The following is a 22,352-nucleotide window of genomic DNA, read 5'->3' as shown; positions in this document are numbered from 1 at the left end:
GATATCCTATGCAATCTGAGGAGATATTAGTGTGACGAATCTCTGGCCAGAGTACATGATGTGTTTTAAGAAATGGTTTCTTAGTAGCACATGCGATGTCACTATTTGATCTTCAAGATGCATTGCATAGTTATCGAATCTCGAACGACTCTCGATTTACCAATGGTTGTTGATTCGATCGGGATATTTGGATGAAGGGACCGTATTGTACGCTAACCAAAATATATTGGTTCTTGCAGGCACTATCAGTGATACCTAGGGAATCATGGGGCGATGTTGCTAGGCGCTCTTACCATGATTCGATGGGCAAGTCGGAAATTGTTGTTCCGAGTCACAAGGAGTTGTGAGCCCACGGCTAGATGTATCCCTGAACCATTGAGGGTCACACAAGTAATGTATTTTTAATCCCCGTTGAGATAATTAAATTTAAAGAGTTAAATTTAGTGAATAAAGAAGTGGGACTTCTTATATCAGAGTAGAAGAGTAAGATTTTCTAAAATGACATAGGGATGGGCATTTTTTGGAAATCACTGAATTCGGATTCAGAAAATTTATCTTGACTTTAAAAGATGCAGAAATGGTTTCTGTGCACATTGGTGAAATTGGTTTATCAATCTGAGTCACGATGAATTTTATATTAATTTCTGAACATGCGGGCTTTGCTTGTCAAGCTTGAACTTATGACTAATGGGCCCTAAGCTGTTAGCAGCCCACATTATAAATAAGTTATTGCAGTACAGAAATGACACAACAGAGGTCACAAAATTTTCGAAAAACCCTAGCTGTTTTCTCTCTAGTGGCCGCCGCCCCTCTCCTCTCTCTGTCAGAAAATCCAGCCTGTGAATTTTGAATTTGCAGTCTGGTTTAACGGATCAAATTCGTTAATTCTCTTCGTAGAAACTTCTGATAGATTTTCTAGTGCAATCTATCAGAGGGATTAAACTTCTGTTCGTGGACCTGATTGAAGAATTGTTCGTCCATCAGTTCCTGGGATATACAACAAGAGCAGAGTTATCTGTTGGTGTCCATAATCTCGTTTCGAGATTCAAGGTAAAAATTTAATTGTTATTTAATTTTTACACGAACAATTTAATCGTAAAGTTTTGATACCCATGATATGGAATCGTTTCATATAAAATTTTTAAAACTTTCGCTGCACCGGGTATTAATTCTGATTGATCTGAACACCGTTTTTCAACAGTGGTATCAGAGCCAGATTGCTCAGATCAAACGATTAAATTAATCGATTGTACAAAAATTTTTGGCCTCGGGTTTTTGAAACAAAACATATTTTTAAAAAAAAATCAAAAATTTTATTTTTCTGACGGGCAAGAAAAAAGGGCAGCGATCCAAGCGCACGGCGCTGCCCAGCGCAGCGCTGGGCGGCAGCGATGTGATCGCTGCCCAGGGCAGCGCACGGCGCTGGCAGCGGCGGGCTGCCCATCCCACGCCCGGTCAGGGCACGGGCTGCCCGGGATTGTCCCGGGCAGCCCGGAAAAATTAAAAAAAAAAATTGATTTTTGAAAATTTTGAATTTTTGAAATTCTAGTGTTTGATCCGATCGAAAAATGTTTTTGATAAGATCACGAGGCATCGGATCGAATTGTTCGAGTCCGAAATTTTTAAAATTGATTTTTGGATAAATTTGAATTTTTGGAAAATTTAAATATTTTATCCGTTAAATTGAATTTTGAAAATTGATTATTTTGGTACAATTGATGATAAGATATGATCTTATGGATGGATAAGATAAAATATGATTTTATCTTTTAAATTATGATGCCACAGCATGTTTATCCAATTATTTAAATTTTGAATTTAAAATTGGATAATGGGATGATCGATTGCCATAACCAATTTTGTAGGTGTATGTTAGGAATTTACATTTGTCTTATTGTTGTTGGTGTTTATTAATGGGCTTGGTTTATAGCCCAATATGATTGTCATATGTAATAAAAGTAGGCCTAGTTTATGGCCCGTTCCCACCCCTATAAATGTATCCCATATTTGTCATCGAAATTTATTGTAAATTTATTAGACTTAGTGGGAGACAAAGATTTGAAGAAATGGTGGGCCCAGCAGACAATGAAGACTGAAGAAATGTAAATTGGAAGCTCAATGTAATAGGATTGCATTGCATACCTGCATATTACCTAGGATTGGACTTAGACTCGTGATTGGCAACCACGGGTCGAATAGATAATGGGATCGATCATCCTTAAATAATATATGATATTATTGATGTATGCATGTTTAGAACAAATTGTATGAATCCCGCAAGCATACATAAAAATGAATGATGACACAAATTTTCAAAATAAAATCCCTCATTTTAAATATGATTTAAAATTGATATCAAGATAAATAAAGGGAATTTAAATATTGTTTAAATGTTCCTACCTTCCATCAACGATCAATGTATGAGATGCTACCCGCGGATACGGTCCGGCTTATATTATTGGGGGGGCCCGTTCGTCGGAAAGCTATACATTGGATCGACACATGTTGTAAGTTGGGTGGAACTCTCATGGGATTTGCTCATATTATTGGGGATCCACATGGTGACCGTCCATCACAACTTAATATTGATGGGTCATCTTGACGTGTCACAATAAACAGCGTCATATTATTGGGTCCTTATTGGACATGAGGTAAAAATGTGGAGGTTGCTTTGGAAGCAATTGGGCTCTACCTTTTGAAAATTATGGTTGGATGATATTATTCGGAACCATAGTTTGTCAATTGGACTCCATGTTTCCACTAAGGAAAACAGTTTCCCGTTTTCACTAGAGGGTAGTGAAATCGTTAAAATAGTGGGAGTGAGATTCATAAAATAAATTTCGCCTATTTTATGTCTTAGTAAATTAATTAAACAATCACTGATTATTGTCTGTTTCTTTTCAGTATTTCATTAAGATGAATTCGCGCAATCCACTATTCTCTATTCTCGAACAAAATAAACTGACTGGCGCAAACTATACGGAATGGTTCCGTAAGTTGAAGATTGTCTTGACCTCGGAGAAGATGCTCTACGTGTTAGAAAAATCTCCTCCGAAGGAAGCACCAGCTGATATAAGTCCGGAAGAGTTGGCCAAACTTGATATATGGTGGGACCATGATATCAAGGCCAAAAGCTATATGCAAGCTTCGATGTCTGATGAACTCCAGAGGCGATTTGAGGATACCGTGAATGCTGCTGACATTCACGTACAACTCAAGGAACTTTTTGGGGCTCAATCGAGAGCTGAAAGGTTCGCTACTGTAAAAGAGTTAATGACGTGTCGCATGCGTGAAGGGACTTAGGTCCGTGATCATGGGGTACGCGTGATTTGGCTCATTCAGAAGTTGGTAACGCTTGATTTGGTATTGGAGCATGAACTCAATGTGGACTTATTACTTCTCTCTCTTCCTTCATTGTTTGACAGTTTTGTGGTGAATTTCAATATGAACAAGATAGAGGCCTCCCTTGAAGAGATGGTCAATATGCTTGTAACTTATGAAGCCACTTTAAAGAAGGATAAACCGGTTCTGCTAAGAAGGGGCCAAGTACAAAGGGTAAGAAACGTTCTGCCCCATCCAAGAAAACCGGACCCGAGAAGAAGAACAAGACAAAGGCTTCAAACATGGAAAAGTCCAAGGATGTTTGTCATCACTGCAAGAAACCCGGTCATTGGAAACATAACTGCAAGGAATATCTAGAGCAGTTGCGAACTGCGAAGGGTATGTTTTATATTGAAATAAATGTTTCACTTAATACTACTTCTTGGGTATTGGATACCGGATGTGGATCTCACATTTACAATGATTTGCAGGTGATGACAAGAAGTCGCAAGCTTAGAATGGGTGAGACCCAGCTGAGGCTCGGAAATGGTTCTAGAGTTGAAGCCAAAGCTGTGGGAGACGTTTATTTAATTTTGCAGAAAGATTTTAAGTTACTATTGAGAGATGTTTTATTTGTTCCAGACTTGATTAAAAACATTATTTCTGTTTCTATGCTTGATAGAGATGGTTTTTCTTGCAATTTTGTGAATGGGATTTGCAATATTTACAAGAATGAATGTTTGATTGGAAATGGACAACTTGAAAACGATCTATATAACTTAAAATTAAAAGACGTTCCAATAAATTATGTTGATAAACCGGTAACAACGAACAAAAGGAAAATCAATAGTCAAAACCCGGCAAACCTTTGGCATGCTAGGCTAGGTCATATTTGCTCAAGGAGGATGAACAAGCTAGTGGGAGAGGGCATGTTTGATATGTATGATATTAACTATCTACCTACTTGTGAATCCTGCCTGAAAGAAAAAATGACTAAATCTCCATTCAAGGGGAAACCTGAGCGTAGTCAAAATCTGTTGGATTTGATCCATACAGATGTTTGTGGTCCATTTAGAATTGGTACTCAATTTGGCCACACCTACTTCATTACCTTTACTGATGATTATTCAAGGTATGAGTATTTATATTTAATGAAATATAAGTCTGAAGCATTTGAAAAGTTCAAAGAATTCAAGGCTGAAGTAGAAAACAAGCTAGGTAAAAGTATTAAAGCACTTCGATCGGATCGAGGTGGAGAATACTTGAGTACCGAGTTTTTGGACTATCTAAAAGAGAATGGGATTCTCTCTCAGTGGACTCCTCCTATGACACCACAGCTGAATGGTGTTTCGGAGCGTCGTAATAGAACCTTGTTGGACATGGTTCGATCCATGATGAGCTTCACTGAGCTCCCACCATCGTTTTGGGGCTACGCGCTTGAAACGGCGGTTTTGTTGTTGAACAACGTTCACACTAAAGCAGTAGATAAAACACCATACGAGTTATGGAATGGCAAAGCTCCTAAGTATTCGTACTTGAGGATTTGGGGATGTCCTGCTTACGTAAAGCAGACAGTGGGAGATAAGTTGGATAGTCGATCCACCTTATGTTATTTTGTAGGGTATCCGAAGAATTCAATCGGATATTATTTCTATCATCCTACTGAAACAAAAGTGTTTATTTCAAGGAATGCCACCTTCTTGGAGAAGGAGTTCTTATTGGATAAGAAAGGCGAGATGATGGAACTCGAAGAAATTCGAGAAGAACCCGAAATACAAAATAATGATCCCATACCTCAAGAATCTTCAGAGGACACGCCTATACCTAGAAGATCCGAGAGGACTTCTAGACCTCCTATTCGATATGGTCTTCTTCTTGAAGGGGATCAAGATGAACCCGACGTTGGATGTGATCCAAGAAACTTCAAGGAAGCAATTTCTGATGTGGATTCAAATTTATGGCTTGAAGCTATGCAGTCGGAAATAGATTCGATGCATACAAACCAAGTTTGGTCTTTAGTAGATCCTCCCGATGGAATTGTTCCAATAGGGTGTAAATGGATCTACAAGAGAAAGCTTGGGCCTGATGGTAAGGTATTGACCTACAAGGCACGATTGGTGGCGAAAGGTTATACTCAAACACAAGGAGTTGACTATGATGAAACCTTTTCACCAGTTGCAATGTTCAAGTCCATAAGAATCCTTATTGCCATAGCTGCTTGGTATGACTATGAGATATGGCAAATGGATGTGAAGACTGCATTTCTTAATGGAAACATTAAGGAAGAGATCTATATGACGCAGCCTGAGGGATACACATCCATGGGAAGCGAGCATAAGGTATGCAAGCTTCAGAGATCAATCTATGGTCTCAAACAAGCATCAAGAAGTTGGAACCAGAAATTTGATGAAACAATAAAGGATTTTGGTTTCATCAAGAACCCGGAGGAACCGTGCGTGTACAAGAAAGTAGTTAAGGATGCTGTGACATTCTTAGTACTTTATGTTGATGACATCCTACTCATTGGGAATGACGTAGGGATGTTGCAGTCAACAAAGATATGGTTATCAGGTAGATTCTCGATGAAGGATTTGGGTGAGGCATCCTATATTCTAGGGATACAGATCTATAGAGATAGATCTAAGAGAATGATAGGACTCACTCAAGCAACCTACATCGACAATATATTGAAAAGGTTTTCAATGGATGGGTCCAAGAGAGGACATCTACCTATGTGTCATGGAGTTTCTCTATCCAAGTCCATGTGTCCCAAGACTGATGAAGAGATAGAGAAAATGACACATGTACCATATGCATCAGCCATAGGTAGTATCATGTATGGGATGATATCTACCAGACCGGATGTAGCATTTGCTCTGAGTGTCACGAGCAGATATCAAGACAATCCCGGTCAAATGCATTGGAAAGCCGTGAAGGACATTCTTAAGTACTTACGAAGGACTAAGAATATGTTCATGGTATATGGAGGAAGAGAACTGAAATTGGAAGGCTATACCAACTCTAGCTTCAAAAGTGACGTGGATGACTCGAAGTCAACCTCTGGATTTGTGTTCATGCTCAATGGCGGTGCTGTCTCTTGGAAGAGTTCCAAGCAGGACACCACAGCGGATTTCACCACTGAGGCAGAATACATTGCGGCATAAGCTGCTGCTAAAGAGGCCGTTTGGATGAGGAATTTCGTCCAAGAGTTGGGCGTCATTCATGAAGTTGTTGGTCCAGTCCCGGTGTACTGTGACAACACGGGTGCCGTTGCTTAGGCAAAGGAACCAAGGTCTCATCAAAGATCCAAACACGTACTGAGGAAATACCACATCATCCGGGAGATCGTGGAAAGAGGAGACATCACTGTCGAGAGAGTGGCCTCTGCAGACAATATCGCTGATCCACTTACTAAGCCCTTGCCAGGACCATTATTTGACAAACATCGCGAAGCAATGGGACTGCGTAGTATGACTAGTTGGCTTTAGGGCAAGTGGGAGATTGAAAGAGTGGGTGCCCGGTGAGCCAACTTGTGGCTAAGGGCTTTTATGACTCTATGTATAAACAATCTTTTGTTTAATATAATTTACACTTTTATAATGGCGTTTACTTTATCTTTTATCATATTATTATGTTGTGACATACTATAAGATGTTTAGATGAAGACCTTGAATATACTATAGTGTATGTAAGATGTGGTGGCACATGGGGATGGCTATCATGAAACACATCTTATAGTCACTGTATATTCTAAACAGTTCCTAGTCGATTGAGCCGTCCGTTAATAAGGATAAGGATCGCTCGAGATTGAGACTAGCATTTGCGATGTCGAGTACCACGTTTCATTGGTATGGAACATAGAGATGTTCAAAGCATGCAAATGGATATTCATACGATGAATGATCGAACTACCCTATCCGGACTTTCCAAGTGGTTATCACTTATCGAGTGGATAAAGTCCGCGGTTTTGGTTGTACACCATTAGTCCTTACTACTTGAAACATCATTGAGACTCTATATGCTAGTACTGTACTTTGACTCGTTTACCGACTCTATTGGGGTCATCAGATGTCGGGATTGGGTACAGTTATGACACATATAGGAGTCGATGCTTTGTTGTCAAGGATTCACCACATACTTGCTAGTGTGGATATCCTATGCAATCTGAGGAGATATTAGTGTGACGAATCTCTGGCCAGAGTACATGATGTGTTTTAAGAAATGGTTTCTTAGTAGCACATGCGATGTCACTATTTGATCTTCAAGATGCATTGCATAGTTATCGAATCTCGAACGACTCTCGATTTACCAATGGTTGTTGATTCGATCGGGATATTTGGATGAAGGGACCGTACTGTACGCTAACCAAAATCTATTGGTTCTTGCAGGCACTATCAGTGATACCTAGGGAATCATGGGGCGATGTTGCTAGGCGCTCTTACCATGATTCGATGGGCAAGTCGGAAATTGTTGTTCCGAGTCACAAGGAGTTGTGAGCCCACGGCTAGATGTATCCCTGAACCATTGAGGGTCACACAAGTAATGTATTTTTAATCCCCGTTGAGATAATTAAATTTAAAGAGTTAAATTTAGTGAATAAAGAAGTGGGACTTCTTATATCAGAGTAGAAGAGTAAGATTTCCTAAAATGATATAGGGATGGGCATTTTTTGGAAATCACTGAATTCGGATTCAGAAAATTTATCTTGACTTTAAAAGATGCAGAAATGGTTTCTGTGCACATTGGTGAAATTGGTTTATCAATCTGAGTCACGATGAATTTTATATTAATTTCTGAACATGCGGGCTTTGCTTGTCAAGCTTGAACTTATGACTAATGGGCCCTAAGCTGTTAGCAGCCCACATTATAAATAAGTTATTGCAGTACAGAAATGACACAACAGAGGTCACAAAATTTTCAAAAAACCCTAGCTGTTTTCTCTCTAGTGGCCGCCGCCCCTCTCCTCTCTCTGTCAGAAAATCCAGCCTGTGAATTTTGAATTTGCAGTCTGGTTTAACGGATCAAATTCGTTAATTCTCTTCGTAGAAACTTCTGATAGATTTTCTAGTGCAATCTATCAGAGGGATTAAATTTCTGTTCGTGGACCTGATTGAAGAATTGTTCGTCCATCAGTTCCTGGGATATACTACAAGAGCAGAGTTATCTGTTGGTGTCCATAATCTCGTTTCGAGATTCAAGGTAAAAATTTAATTGTTATTTAATTTTTACACTCACAATTTAATCGTAAAGTTTTGATACCCATGATATGGAATCGTTCCATATAAAATTTTTAAAACTTTCGCTGCAGCGGGTATCAATTCTGATTGATCTGAACACCGTTTTCCAAAAATTTCTTACGCCATGGCGTAAACAGAGGATGTTCAGAAGATGGAAACAGAATTTTTCGCGCTATGGCGTGACTTTTCTGCGCCTAGGCGTGAGCCGCTGAATTAAAAAAAAAAAAAAATCCTTCGGAAATCAGGGAAGTAAAGTTGCAAATCAAGAACTCTTGGAGATATATAAGGATCTATTTTTAGGTTAGAAAATCATCTTTGGCACATTTCTTGGCGGCTGCAAGATCACGAACAAGAGAGACGAAGCAGAGAGCGATTTTGAAGCAATTATTCTCTTGTTTAAAATTTCTTTTCTTTTATTTCTCGGTTTGAATTAAATACTTTGATGTTAATTATGAGCTCTATGTGTAGCTAAACCTCTTTTGTTGGGATTTAGGGGATCCGACCTCGGTTGTCGACTCATGAATATTGGTTTTTGACTTTCGATGAATGCTTAATTGTGCTATTGATTTGTTTTGCGTTATTGGAGCATAGCTAACTCTATCAATATTTTATATCGTGTTTTATTTCAAAAGAAAATTTCATGATAGGAACAAATAGCATGATTCATGGATCTACAATTTACATAGACATATGAAATTGGGTACATGTTGATAGTGATAGTCCAGTAGGTCAAAACCTAAGGGATTCCACGAATCGTGAATGCAATCATCTATGATAAATAATTGAAGACATTTAATTATTTCATAGCATTGAATTAGTTTAGCATAACTTGAAAGAGTATGTTAATGAATTAGGGAATCTTGTCAAAAACGTGAGTTGGTTTTTGGAAGTAATTTTCAGAGTCGATTAGGGGAAGGTGAACCGAAAATCTCAACATTTTCTCCACTATTTGAATTTAATTTACTAAGATTGATTTAATTCCTGATTCTTATTTATTCTTGTATTTATTTATTTTCTTGTCATTAAGTAGTTAATAAAAACAAATCTCACTTTTCGTAAAAGTGAAGTAAGGATTAGTATTTAGGTAGAAATTGTGCAACTAGTCCCTGTGGATGATACTCATATTCACATATTATATTATAATTTGCATCGTGCACTTGCGATTGTTTCGAGCATGCGAGATACATGTATTTTTTGGAATTCATAGTGCAAGAAAAGCTCGATCAATGGATTCTCCAAATTTCATTCGAATGTTGTCAAATTTTTATGTTGCAATAGACAGTTTGTTCTCCTTGGTTTGTTCATTCACTTCGCAAAGCTGAATGAGTTTCTATCATATTTATTTTGCAGTTTTGCACATATTGATTTTACTGAAGGTATTCTTGTCAAAAGTTTTAAACAGGATGTCCTTAGCAACATTATCCAGCTTAGCCTTCTTCTTGTCTTTAGTTTTCCATTCGCTTCTAGTCTTTTCAACAGTTTGGGGAGATCCTTCTGTCATCGCGATTGCTGTATTGGCCTTTGTGATGGTAATGTGTTGGAATATTATTTCGGTGTTTACAAAAAAATATAGGCAAAATATCGAAGTAAAATGAATTTGTCTACAAGCCAAACTGAAGACGTAAGTTGGACAAGATTCAGAGCCAAACTGAATATACTGAGTTGAATTTGACCAAGAGCCAAACTGAAATCATCAATCTGTCAAGACAACTAGAATGAGCTTATCTAGTAAAATGCATTCAGTTTAGAGGGCTAAACTGAATCAGTCTTCCACAGCCAAAATGTTCCAGTAAGCCAAACTGAATTACCAAGACTACATAAACAAAGACTGAATTACCGATATCAGTATACCTCTTGCAGATAGGATTTCTCGTACACTAGCTGACACCGCAGAGTTGGAGAGGTTTAGTACTATGTTGCAGTACGAATACAATTTGAATTAATAGAGCCGTTGCAATCTATTCCTACATAAAGGAGATAAAGATCATGAACAAGCACACGCGTGATACAAGTGAGACACATAGAAGAGAAAATGAAGCAGTTGCAAAACTCACACATCAAACTTACATATACATTCAAGAAGTCTCAACTGAAGTAAATTGAATGAGATCAAGTGTAGGATCACTTTGTGCAAAGCTCATCGAGTTGTAAACATTGTAATGGATCAGTTTCGTGAACTGTCAAACACTACCGTTGTAGCAAGAATCAGTCGAGGGATTAGTTCTTCAGATTGAGTCTAGATAGGCAGTTGGGTAAGCCTTATTCTTGGATCGGACTGTTGCAAAGTGTTATAATAGTCAAAGTCTTCTAGAATGAATCCTTCCTAGGTGGACGAAGGGGTGACATGGGAGAATTTAGCTCCGAACATCCATAAACAAACACTCGTGTTCTTTCCTCCTGGTTTTACTCACATTTCAGTCGAGCACACTCAATCACTCACAATTCAGTTTGGTAATTTGATTTTAGTTCTAATCTATTAGTTGACACCTTTTTGCGCATACTATTTTTTGCCGATTAATATCGACATACGAGAAAGGAAGCAATTCAGTTGACCAACCTCAACTGAACTCAATTTAGTATTGTCAAGGGTCAATTACTATAGTACATTCAGTTTAGGAAGTCAGTACTCACCCCAACCGTTCCCATCAGATGACACACCACATGTCATCGTCCAAAGCAAACAAGTATTCTTGCATCCTCATCTTCCAGTAATCAAATTCTTCTCTTGAGAACATGTGAATCTTGCTTAACAAAGTCATCTTGAGAGAGTGTTCAGAGACAAGAAAGATCATGCACTCTGATACCACTTGATAGGATCGATTAAAGTGTAGGGGGTAGGGGGGAGGAGGGATGAATACACCACAAAAATTTCTTCAACAGAAACTTGAATTCAATCGGGTTGGCAACTGAATTCTGTCTTTCTTAGGTGTCGATGCTAATTGACAAACAAATGTAGCTTGCGGAATAATGCCAACCAACAGATCTGAACATTAAGTATCAAAATGAAATGCTAGACTGAAAAAGATAAAATACTGAAATGAAGAACACGAACTAATGTTTCTGGATGCTCGAAGAATTAAATACTTCTACGTAACCCTTTTTTTCTTGGCAGAAAGGTTTTCACTAGAAGATTTTGAACTTTACATCTCTTTGAAAATTCCAATCCAAGACTAGGGCTTACACACTTCCTATCTTAGAACTCCTAGTAACACAACTCAATAAAACAGTCCTAGACTGAATCTATTACAAAGTGTTTACAACTCGATTGATAGCACAAAATGACCTTTCAATGATCAGATAATTTTTTCGAATGTATGCTTTGCGAGTTCTTGATCAGTTTTTCTAAGTAGGCTGTGAAAGCCCAAGGTAGACTGATATATGCGAGAAATCAAGTTCGTAAGAGAGAGCCCCCAAAACTGATCTCGTTTCCTATTTATAAATTTTGGTGCCAACAGTCATAAATATTTAAATAATATTCATTCCTCTCAAGATTTTCCCATTGCACTGTGTATTGCCACGCCAACCTTCTCTTATGAAATAGTATAATTGTCCACGGATGTGGTTGCAATGTATCAGTGTACAGAAAACTTTATCCAATTAGGTAGACTGACACCAACCGATTATTCCGAGAATGTTGGTAGACTGACACCAACCAATAATTTCGAGAATTTTGGTAGACTGACTTCATCAAATACTTCTGAGTGAAATGCTTCAGTCTGGCTAAGATTCGATTTAGGTCATCTTCAGTTTGGGTAAGCAATCTAGATAGGTAAACTGTTTGGTCTATATAGAAGTTTGGGTCGGGAACAGTTTACTCAACCAGTTTTGATTTGTCTTGTCCAGTTCAGTTTGATAATGCAGTTTAACTTTACATTTGACTTAAAATGCCGAAACTTAATTTTTCCAATACATCTCAACATGAAATTTGACCATTTAGAACTCCACAATGACAATACCAGCCCAAATTAGTTATGCTATTTTATTTTATTGTTGGAGTTTCGAGTAAAATTCAAAATTGAAAATTATTATTAATAAATAATTATATAAAGAGTATTGCATATGTATTTGCAAGTCCATTAGAATACAGATGATATTATATATATATATATAGATGCAATTCATCTCATAATTTTTTTATATAAAAATAATATTTTTACAGGTCGGATCAGGTTGGAGATCTATCTCACAAAATTTATTCGTGAGACAAACTCATATGAGTTTTTGTATTTTCTTACATGTTCAAAATTTACTACATATATTCTATAGCTATTTTAATTTTTTAAAATACACTTATTTCTTTTTTATTAAAAAAAAACACATACAAAACTAAACTTAATGAAAAGAGCTTCCTGATATATTTTAAATATCATTCACAAACTATGGTAAAAAGAATTCAATCAAAATTCAAAAGCGACATAACACAGTCACCGTCCGACTTGTAATATGACAAAATAAAAAGGAAAAATAAAATCAACCCTCTTTTGTATTGTTAAAAAATGGACATTTTTAAACAAACATACATAAATACTCTGAAAGGTGTTTTTTTTTTTGATAGAAAATATTCTGAAAGTTAGATATACACGAGAGCTTACAAAATATATACTAATTTTAATCATGTAAATATAACGGCAGGCAATTTTAGGTAATGTTTGGGAGAGCTTCTAGGAAGCACTTCTCAACTTTTTATTAAAAAATGTTCAAAATTTTGTTAACGAATAGTACCTTTGGTTTGAGAAGTTTTTTTTTATTTAAAAAAGTGTTTTTTTAAGTTGGCTTTTAAATGTGCTTTTTTAAATAAAAATTATAGTATTTTTGTGTTTGGATAAACAAATGAAAAACACTTATTTAATTCATAAATGTGTTTGGATGAATACTATTTCTAGAGATTTTTTACTAATATATATTTATATTAATTTCTAAATAATCTAAAAATATAATAAAATTAAAAATAACACAATAAATCGATAAATCATAACAATTATTCATAAAGATTGAAAATCTTGAAAAACATAACAATCAATATTTAATTGGTTATAAATTATTTATATAAAACATGTCATTTTCAACGATCTTGTATAGGCAATGAATTTCTTATAAATCAATATTACATTGTTTCCTTGGAACTTTTTGATCAGTAGATTAGTAGAAGACATTTTTTGTGCCGGCTGAATTATTAGATGGTTAGGTTAATAGTAGAAATAAAAATTAGAAAAACATTTTAAAAAAACCACATTTTTGAGCTTCTAAAAAAGCCCCAATTTTGGCTTTTAAAAGTGCTTTTTAAAGCACTTAGATAGCATTTGGAAGAACTTCTAAGAAGTACTTCTCAGCTTTTCGTTAACAAAATTTCACAAAATTTAAAAAGCTAAGAAGTGCTTTTAAGAAGCTCTCCCAAACACTACCTTAGAAGCCCATCCAAACATTAAAATAATTACAAAAGTGCTTTTTTTTAAAAAAAAAAAATGTTTTTCCTAAATTATCTACGGTTTCCAAACGGGCTCGAAAATCTAATAAGTGTTTCTTAAAAATTATCTCAAACATTACTTTAGTCTCGTGTTTTTTATTTATAATTCTATTAGTAAACACACACATGCATACCACAAAGTGATATTATCATTTGATTACTGCAAAAACCAAAAAAATTGATAGTCGAAACAAAATTGCAAAACTAATTAATTCGATGATAGATATCTAACTCAGATACTACTATAGGATTAAAATTAAAATTAAAATTAAAATTGACAGTTTAGACTATAGCAATTTTCATACGGGTTTTATACTATTTTTTATTTTTATTTTTTCACAATGGTCGTAAATACAATTTGCTCATTGTGATAGTTGCATAGAATATAGAAAAGTATCAAAAAACAATGACAACGAAAACCCCACAATAGTTGCCAAACTGATGAAATGAACAAAGAGAACAAAATTTTGGAAGTGAAAATATAACAAAAAATAATAGAATTATTTATACTATCAGGACAATTAAATTTTACACTTCACCATTAAAAAAAAAATCAACAAATTAGCTAGACATATATTACAAGAAACAAGTCAAATAAATTGATTTAGCAAACCTATGAACAGCAAAAACTAGTTCTAACCTTAGAATTTCTTCAAATTTGTGAGATAACTTCTCTAAAAAATACCCAAAAACTGCTCCTGCTCGACCTTTTAACAAGTTGTCTTGCGCAGAATTCAAGAAACCACGCCATTTCACCTATTAAACCTAGGGATTACGTGTGTTCAATGGTAAGAAGCTATCTGCTACCATATGATATTCGAACTTCAAAGGAAAAGGATGCACAATTGTTAAAGTAAGTTGTAGAATCACCCAAGAAGTTAAGTCAAGAATCCTTCTCCTGGCCTTGTTAAGCGTTGGACTATTGGATCTGTGGCAGGACACAGATTCGTTTTCTCTGATTTGGGTTCTCCTCCTGGTCGTTCTTGATTCAAGTCTTCGATAATGGAATCTTTACCAATGGTTCTTGGACGTGTATCATCCAATAGCTCAGTTGTTTCTGAAGTTTGCTCGACTGGATGACTAATAGGTTCAATGGGATTCGTTTTATCTGCAGCTGTTGAATCTGAATTTGTTCTGCAAATTGCAGATTTGAGATTCTTTTCTTCGAAGCTTGTCTCAGTTGATTCATATTCAGACAGGCGATCCATAAACTCATTAAGCAAACGTTGAACTTTTCGGTTCGATGCCATTGATGGAAGAATGTCATCTCGCAGGAGTTTGTGTTTGTTCATTCCCTGCAATGGCGCATGTAAATCTATACGAATACAGAAGGTAAAAAGATGAAGACACACGCCCCAGACTTGACCAACTTGTTTGATTTTTTATGAAGGGAGGAGATATGAGTCGAGATGAAGTAAAAAAATGCAAATTGCAAAGAAAGTAATATCCAATTAAATTCAACGAATGCCTCCAATAATTAGGAGTAGGAAAAGGCCTTACAAGGACAAAAGGATCCCATTCTCGTGTCTTGAGATTTGAAAATCCAGCTTCAGCCATTCCGACAGGAGGTTCGAGAAAATTTTCACAAATTTCTCTTAGACGGGGCTCGTCTGCCTCTCTATGATTTGAAAAGATATCAAAATATTTAGATTATCATGAAAGCTATTCATTATGTTAGAAACATAAATGACAGATCAAAATTCTTTTCCTTATATATGCTTGCCGCTATACCCAAACCTATATTTGTTTAAATGATTTTAACTCAAGATTTGATATTATATTATACCTCAAGCACAAAGCTTAAAATAGCCAACCATACAATGTAGAAGAGATAATTTTAGCTACTAATAGCTCCCCAACAATATATATTTTTTGGGTATTACAAATACAAATTTCATTTCGTCGAATGCAAAGGAATATAATACAAACACAACTTTTCAGAGAACATTTACCAGAAACACCCAAAAAATAAAACCAAACATTACTAAAATATATTGTTTGATCCGATATTTTACACAAGTTTTATCAACTTCCCCAACTCATCCTTTGCAATCTCCCGTAAAACATTGCTGGTTTTCCAAAAAATACGACACTACTAGTCTACTCCACAATACTCTTCCAATTCCATAAAGCTAGTTTTAATTGATTATCTAAAAACAAAAAATAAAATAAAGAAAAGAAAGAAAAATGAAAACCGTTGGAAGAATATTCTAAGAGCTCACTGAATGAAAATCTGATTATTCTATATTAACAGGTCACCATAGGAACATGATATCACCAATTAGATTGAATGATAAGACAATGTACCAGTAAAAACACCTCGCACCTTGCTAAAAAGCGCACATAAGAGATAAGGCATTGGCGATATTCCTTTGGAGACTTCAAAGCCAGTGCAGATGCCAGTTGAGCTTCCAAATGAGCACGTGTCTGCACTCCATCATCAGTCGCTCTGCAGTAAGACAACAATTTGAGATAAAGCTCATGCAAAAAGCAATTAAAGAACCACCCAACAGTGAACACAGCAGTACAAACGCAAATAACCATGGCCAAAAGGCATCAGGATACATTAGCACAGGTAGATAACACGAGACTCGACCAGAATGCTTCGTAAAGAGTTTCAGAGAAGTTTATGTACTCCTTAAAGGTCGTACGACCAATTATATATTGCCAATATTACATGTATCTTTGAAAGTTCCATTGAAGATTCAAGATCAAGAAGCATATACAAACCTGCTCCACCAAGGTTTCCGGGCAAGAAATTTCCTGACATCAACCTGCAATCCTGCCAGCTCACCAACATGAGCTGAGCCCAAGTTCCAAGAGCTAGCAAAATTTGATGTAGGAAAAAAATCATCTGCCACTCTCAACCAACACATTAGACTAGTATCGTACAGGTACGCATGGCGTGTAGCCAAAACAACAAGGGGACTACCAGATTTGGATAGTTTTGCTGATATAACCTTGATTGTAACTAGAGTTCATTAAAAAAGGAAAAATATTAGAGCCATCAATCTACAATGCAAAATGAAATCAAATCGACAATAGTTATAATTTCAGCATTATCTACATAACCATAGAACTTCTATAGAATCAAGAAGAAGAAACCAGGTTACCAGGGTTTTTAGCATTGGACTTTGCATCTGTAGTTATCAGCGAAACCAAGGAGTCATGGAGGAGACATTTCCTGTTGAAGAGATCCCAAACATACAAGGACCCCATCCTCGTGACAACCAGCAATTTCCAAAATTCATCACAATCAATAAATACAGCAGAAGATCCCAACATCATGGTTGGCATGGCACGTCTTCCAGACTTCGTATAAACCTTTCCAAAAAAATAAATAATAATATTTCACCAGAGTGTTATTTGTTAAGAAGAGTTTGTGACATGAACCAGATGTTCCCGTGACTCATAGCCAACAAAAAACCAAAACAAAAAAGTCACATTAACAAAAATAAAATCAGAATTGATAATTGATAACCATCCAGTAGGAACTTACTGGCATAATTGTTCAATACTTCTTCCCATTCATGTTAAAAATTGCATCTCTAAAACAAGGATACACCGACTGTGACTAAGCAGTCGACCATGACAGTTAATAATAACCTGGGGGCAGTTTCAAAAATAACCCCACCGTGTCCTATCTCACAGGAGGAGAGAACGTTTTCCTAAAAAACCATGCAGTGAGTTGTTTCTTCAAAATTCACCAAATAGCCTGGGTCTGTTCCCTTGGAATTTTTTTAATTTGCAAATAAGGAGGTCAGACTCCCTGATTTACATTTGAACCCCAGAAAACTTTTCCTACATACGACATATTTAAAAAAATCCATTCAAATACCAGTGTCCTCGCTATGTCCACTTTGCAGTGCATGATTGACATCTGAAGTCATGTTGATAAGTACTATAAGATAAGCTCACTGTTAGCCTTGTCAACACAACAAAGCCACTAACAAACTCATCACAAGATCTTAAGTCCATACTAGTATCCGAATGCACGCGATGCGTGTCTTTTATTGTCTATTTTTTAATTGAAAGTATAAAAAAATTATAATAATAAATAGTTAGATTAAAAATGGTATTTTCGTAAATAAATATTCATGAAATGAAAAAAATAATGAAAATGGCATATTCGTAATTACATAACTATATAAGCGCAAAAATGAAGATGATGCCCATTCCAAGAGACCGCTTACTCTTACTTAATATATAGTATAGATTAACAAGGAGAATCCACCTACAGTTATGTAGATTATTTATAATATCTCCAACATATGATGACGTGAACGAAGGTGCTGCAATGTTTATAGGCACATTAAGAAGACTGAAAGTGTGTACAGTGATTATGTAATGATACAAGATTCCTTCCAGAGTCTAACTAATAATTGCAATTTTTATCATATTTTTATGCATGAAATTGAAACCAAAAATCTAACGGATGTGGATGCCTATGTTTCTCGTTTGCAGTCAATGAAGCAAGTACTCTATTTTTTTTATGGTTTTTAAATGGAAAAAAACCACATATAAGACAATCACAAATAATGAAAGCAGTCAAAAACTGATGCAGTAAAAAAAATCTGACAAATTCATAAATAGTGGATGCAAGCTACCCATCGGAATTTGGAGCTTGGCAGCATGTAAATCCATCAAATGATTCAACTTAATATAATGTACTGGGAAGTGAGAACTGCTACTGTGCTAACCTGAAGGCATCCATCTTCACAACCAACAGCCCAAAAGTTCATATTTCCAGCAAGTACAGTGACCTTTCCAGAAATCCTATCTGACCAAAGATTTTGAGTTCCACGTGTACAAGATAGTTCCGTTTCTTTCATAAAAAAAATACTTCCGGCTCCTATAATGTCGTTTACAGAATGCTCTACCGGACTAGCTTCCAAGCACAAAGGCAATGAACCTTCCCCTTCTTTCTTATCAAACACCCTAATGGAAAGAATACTACCAGACGCCACATGAGTAGCCTGTTCAACAATAGTTCTTCCTTCATCAATCCCAGTGGCAGGAACCTTCTCAAGGACAAAACTTTCACTTATACTTGCTCTAGCCATTACATCGGATCTCTCTCTCAAATCTGCATTTTTGCTGGCAGAATTTCTGATGCGCACTTCTCTAGGTACACCATCATCATCCTTCATGTGATGCACAGACTTTATAGCAAATTCAAGAGATTCAGAATGGTCATCAACAGGCATTCTTTCCTGTTGGACAGGAACTCCGACAGCTTCAGGTATTATCCTCCTTCGACCATCAGGACGTCTATATTCTTTTTGCTTTACAGGAATCGACATACGTGCACAATTTCCTGTATTTGACTCATCAATGATAGCATCTTCAATTTTCTTTCCATTGTTGACATGGGTCTTGTTGGTTTTTGTAGCCAAAACTAAATCAGTTGAAAGTTTTGAAGATGGCTGTTTCTCTGGGACTACTAAATTCACTTTTTTACTGGCAGATTGCTTCATACATGCTGCTTCCAGCACTAATTGTGCTGGAGTTTCAGCCAAGTACCCATGCCGACCTTTGACATCACCATAGCGATTTCTCTTCAAATCATTTAATTCAGCATCAGTTAACGCATGTCCAAGTTCTTTTGCATCAAAATGAAATGTTGCGACTGTCCCATCCAAAGAACAAGCAATAAGTGAATATCCATCAGGGCTCCTGCACACAGACAATTCAATATAGTAAACATGAACTAAGGGATTGGAATTATGCAAATTTAAGAATGCAACTCCAAGCATAATTGGAACACATTCCAAAAAAGGAACTTATAGGCACCGAAGAGTAAAATCACCATGATAGATCAACAACACTTTGAGTAAAGAAATGCTTGGCCACAAAGAGAGGACGAGGGCTTGCAGTGGTCCACACAGTTATATTGCGGTCCTGACTTCCCATAGCAATAATATTGTATGGCTGAAAATCTTTTCCTTCGGTCTTAGAAGAACCATTATTCCACCCAAGTGATGCAGTTTTTAAGTCCCGAAAATTGGAGGAACTCCTTCTAAACATTAAACGGTTGAACTTGGCAACAATAATTGGAGCGTTGTGCCCCAAGAAGTCAAAAGTGGCAGACCATTCCCCTCTTTCAAGAACAGGTGCAGAATGCCTAGGCTTTTGATAACCATGAGTTGTAGTAATAAAATGGCCACAAGGTGACCAGTCGAGCCGCCTGAAGAAGGTAGATCCAAGCTGCAAAATGACATCATACATCAGGTCAGGGGACATGGAATCAATAGAAAAACAAACAAAGGGTTCATCTCAATACATGGTTAACATACAGATTTTGACCAATGACCATCAGTTCTGTGGGCGAGACTCCAATCAGTAGTTCTCCAAATAATTACAGCCTTGTCATCTGATTGGCTCGCTATGAATGAACCAATTGGATCCCAAACAACTCCTTTGACCAGACTCGAGTGACCCCGAAGAACAGCAGTACAGATGCCACTATTCATGTCCCAAATATGAATTGTGTTATCCAGACTTCCACTAGCAAGTGCTGAGTCATCAGGAGACCAGTTAAGATCCACCTACTTTAGGCATGGAAAAGAATCAACCCCTTGGTTAAAAATCAAACCGTTCAACAGCAAGCTGTAGATGAGAGAAAATCGACAATCTATTTGATGTTATCATATCAGGTGATTTTAGTTGTAAGTTGTAACAAAAACTTCCTCTTCCGCAACCTAGTAGATAACTTAAAGACAAGTGAATTTTTGAGATTCACGCTATACAATTAAGAGACTCTTATTACCACATCCGCTGTGTGTCCTCTCAAAGTAATGGAAACTTTCCAATTTTCAATATCCGGTGGCTCTCCACTGCCAAACTCTGTTGTTCCTGAACCAGGCTTCCTCTCATGAATAAGAACAACTTGATCGTCCGATCCAGATGCAACATAGCGACCATGTTTAGCCCATCTAACACAGTTAACTGAACCAAAATGATCACGCAAAGTCGCCAGAAGTTTAGGTGCTGAATCGTCTGATGCCAATTCCTTGCCAACATGTTTCATGTTCCAAATGCGAACCTGAACATACAGCAAAGATTACTTTATTGGAGCAACTTCCTTTTCAAAAAGTATTCATTACCCAGTTAACTGATGTCAAAACCCACAGATATACAGATTTGTTCAATCTCTAAGCTTGTCATGATGGCATGGCTGCATTAAACTAGAGAAGGTTTAATCATGATTCTTATGACATCTAGAAAAGGAAAACGATAAGCCTCCCACTTCTGCATCATATCACAAAAATAATTCAGAGATTCGAAGGTCCTGGAGAGAAGATTCACTATTTGTTATTTAGCAACTAAGCAATGGTTAAGTAGAAACTTCAGTCTAGTTTTGTAAAACTGATACATTAAAAAAAATGTCCACAGGGACAAACAGTAATTGCAAGCATAAAGAATTACATAAGAAAATTGATATTAATTTGGAAGACGTGTCAAGCGTTATGTAGTCCTAGACTCCAAAGATTTAATCTTTCTGGGAAATTTATCGCCAGCAAGAAAGGAAATTAAGATAGAAAAGGAAAATAGAGGCTCCGACGTATACAAGCCAAGGAAAGCAAACCTTATGATCACCTCCACCAGTGGCAAACCTGAGGCCACCGGGCTGAATGTCAATGGAGAATATCTGGGTGCCCCCATGCTTTATCCAACTAGGTTTCTCTGCTATCATATTTCACTACTGGAAAAATTAATAAAAAATACACAAAAACCCAGAATTTTTTTCCTCCAAAAAGAAAGAGAAAATAGCTTTTTCGATTAAACTCACTCCAAGACCGAAGTCTCGCCTGGTTTCATATCCTCATCACCCAAAAATTCAATAACCTTACATCCGAAAACTGTAACGCATCCAGCAGTTGAAGACAAAATTTTTATTTTAAGAAAGGAGTGTAAAGAAGAGTGAAAATAACAACTTGGGCACAACGGACTAAACAAAAACTAGGACGAACCAATTTCTGCTTGGAGTAATTTTGGCAACCAATTCGACATGGAAATTGGAATTGGTCTCCCAAAGTTCAAGAAAAATAGAAAATTAAAAGCATATGAATACTATTTCGTTAATTGGAAAAATAACCCATACAGAATTAGATTACTTAAATTGGGAATTTTTCGAAAATTTAGGAACAGTCGCAAAAAGCCAAAAACCCTAATTGTGCGTGCGTTCATAGGGCAGGGTTGAGATCCTCTTTCTAGCAAAGTTAATGACTTGTTAATGGTCAAAAATTTAATGGAAGATTCTGTTGGTTATTTGTTTTCGTATACATATATGTCCCATCTATTATATATATTAGCAACTGATGTACACG

The 22,352-nt window shown here is 36.4% G+C and overlaps 1 protein-coding gene across 3 annotated transcripts; it reads right to left on the bottom strand.

The window, feature by feature from the left end:
* Positions 1-14,469: 14,469 nt before the first annotated feature.
* On the bottom strand, positions 14,470-22,255 carry LOC140875166 (protein HIRA-like). 3 transcript variants are annotated; one of them, XM_073278750.1, is made up of 11 exons: positions 21,815-22,255; positions 21,611-21,724; positions 20,792-21,067; positions 20,319-20,570; positions 19,832-20,229; positions 18,723-19,698; positions 17,136-17,346; positions 16,753-16,993; positions 16,349-16,471; positions 15,523-15,640; positions 14,470-15,317 (listed from the first exon to the last, which is right to left on the bottom strand). In XM_073278750.1, the coding sequence occupies exons 2-11, from the start codon at positions 21,716-21,718 to the stop codon at positions 14,901-14,903; spliced, it is 3,120 nt and encodes a 1,039-aa protein (XP_073134851.1). In that variant the 5' UTR covers positions 21,719-21,724; positions 21,815-22,255; the 3' UTR covers positions 14,470-14,900. The 3 variants fall into 3 exon arrangements, with proteins under 3 accessions (XP_073134851.1, XP_073134841.1, XP_073134861.1); XM_073278740.1 differs by having other exon boundaries at positions 21,611-22,255; XM_073278760.1 differs by lacking the exons at positions 21,611-21,724; positions 21,815-22,255 and having other exon boundaries at positions 20,319-20,573; positions 20,792-20,928.
* Between the last annotated feature and the right edge of the window lie 97 nt (positions 22,256-22,352).

The sequence above is a fragment of the Henckelia pumila genome, chromosome 1, assembly GCF_033568475.1.
Source record: "Henckelia pumila isolate YLH828 chromosome 1, ASM3356847v2, whole genome shotgun sequence".
NCBI classification, from domain to species: Eukaryota; Viridiplantae; Streptophyta; class Magnoliopsida; order Lamiales; family Gesneriaceae; genus Henckelia; species Henckelia pumila.
Note: the sequence above shows the minus strand (reverse complement) of the source record. Positions and strands in the feature narration are given on the sequence as shown.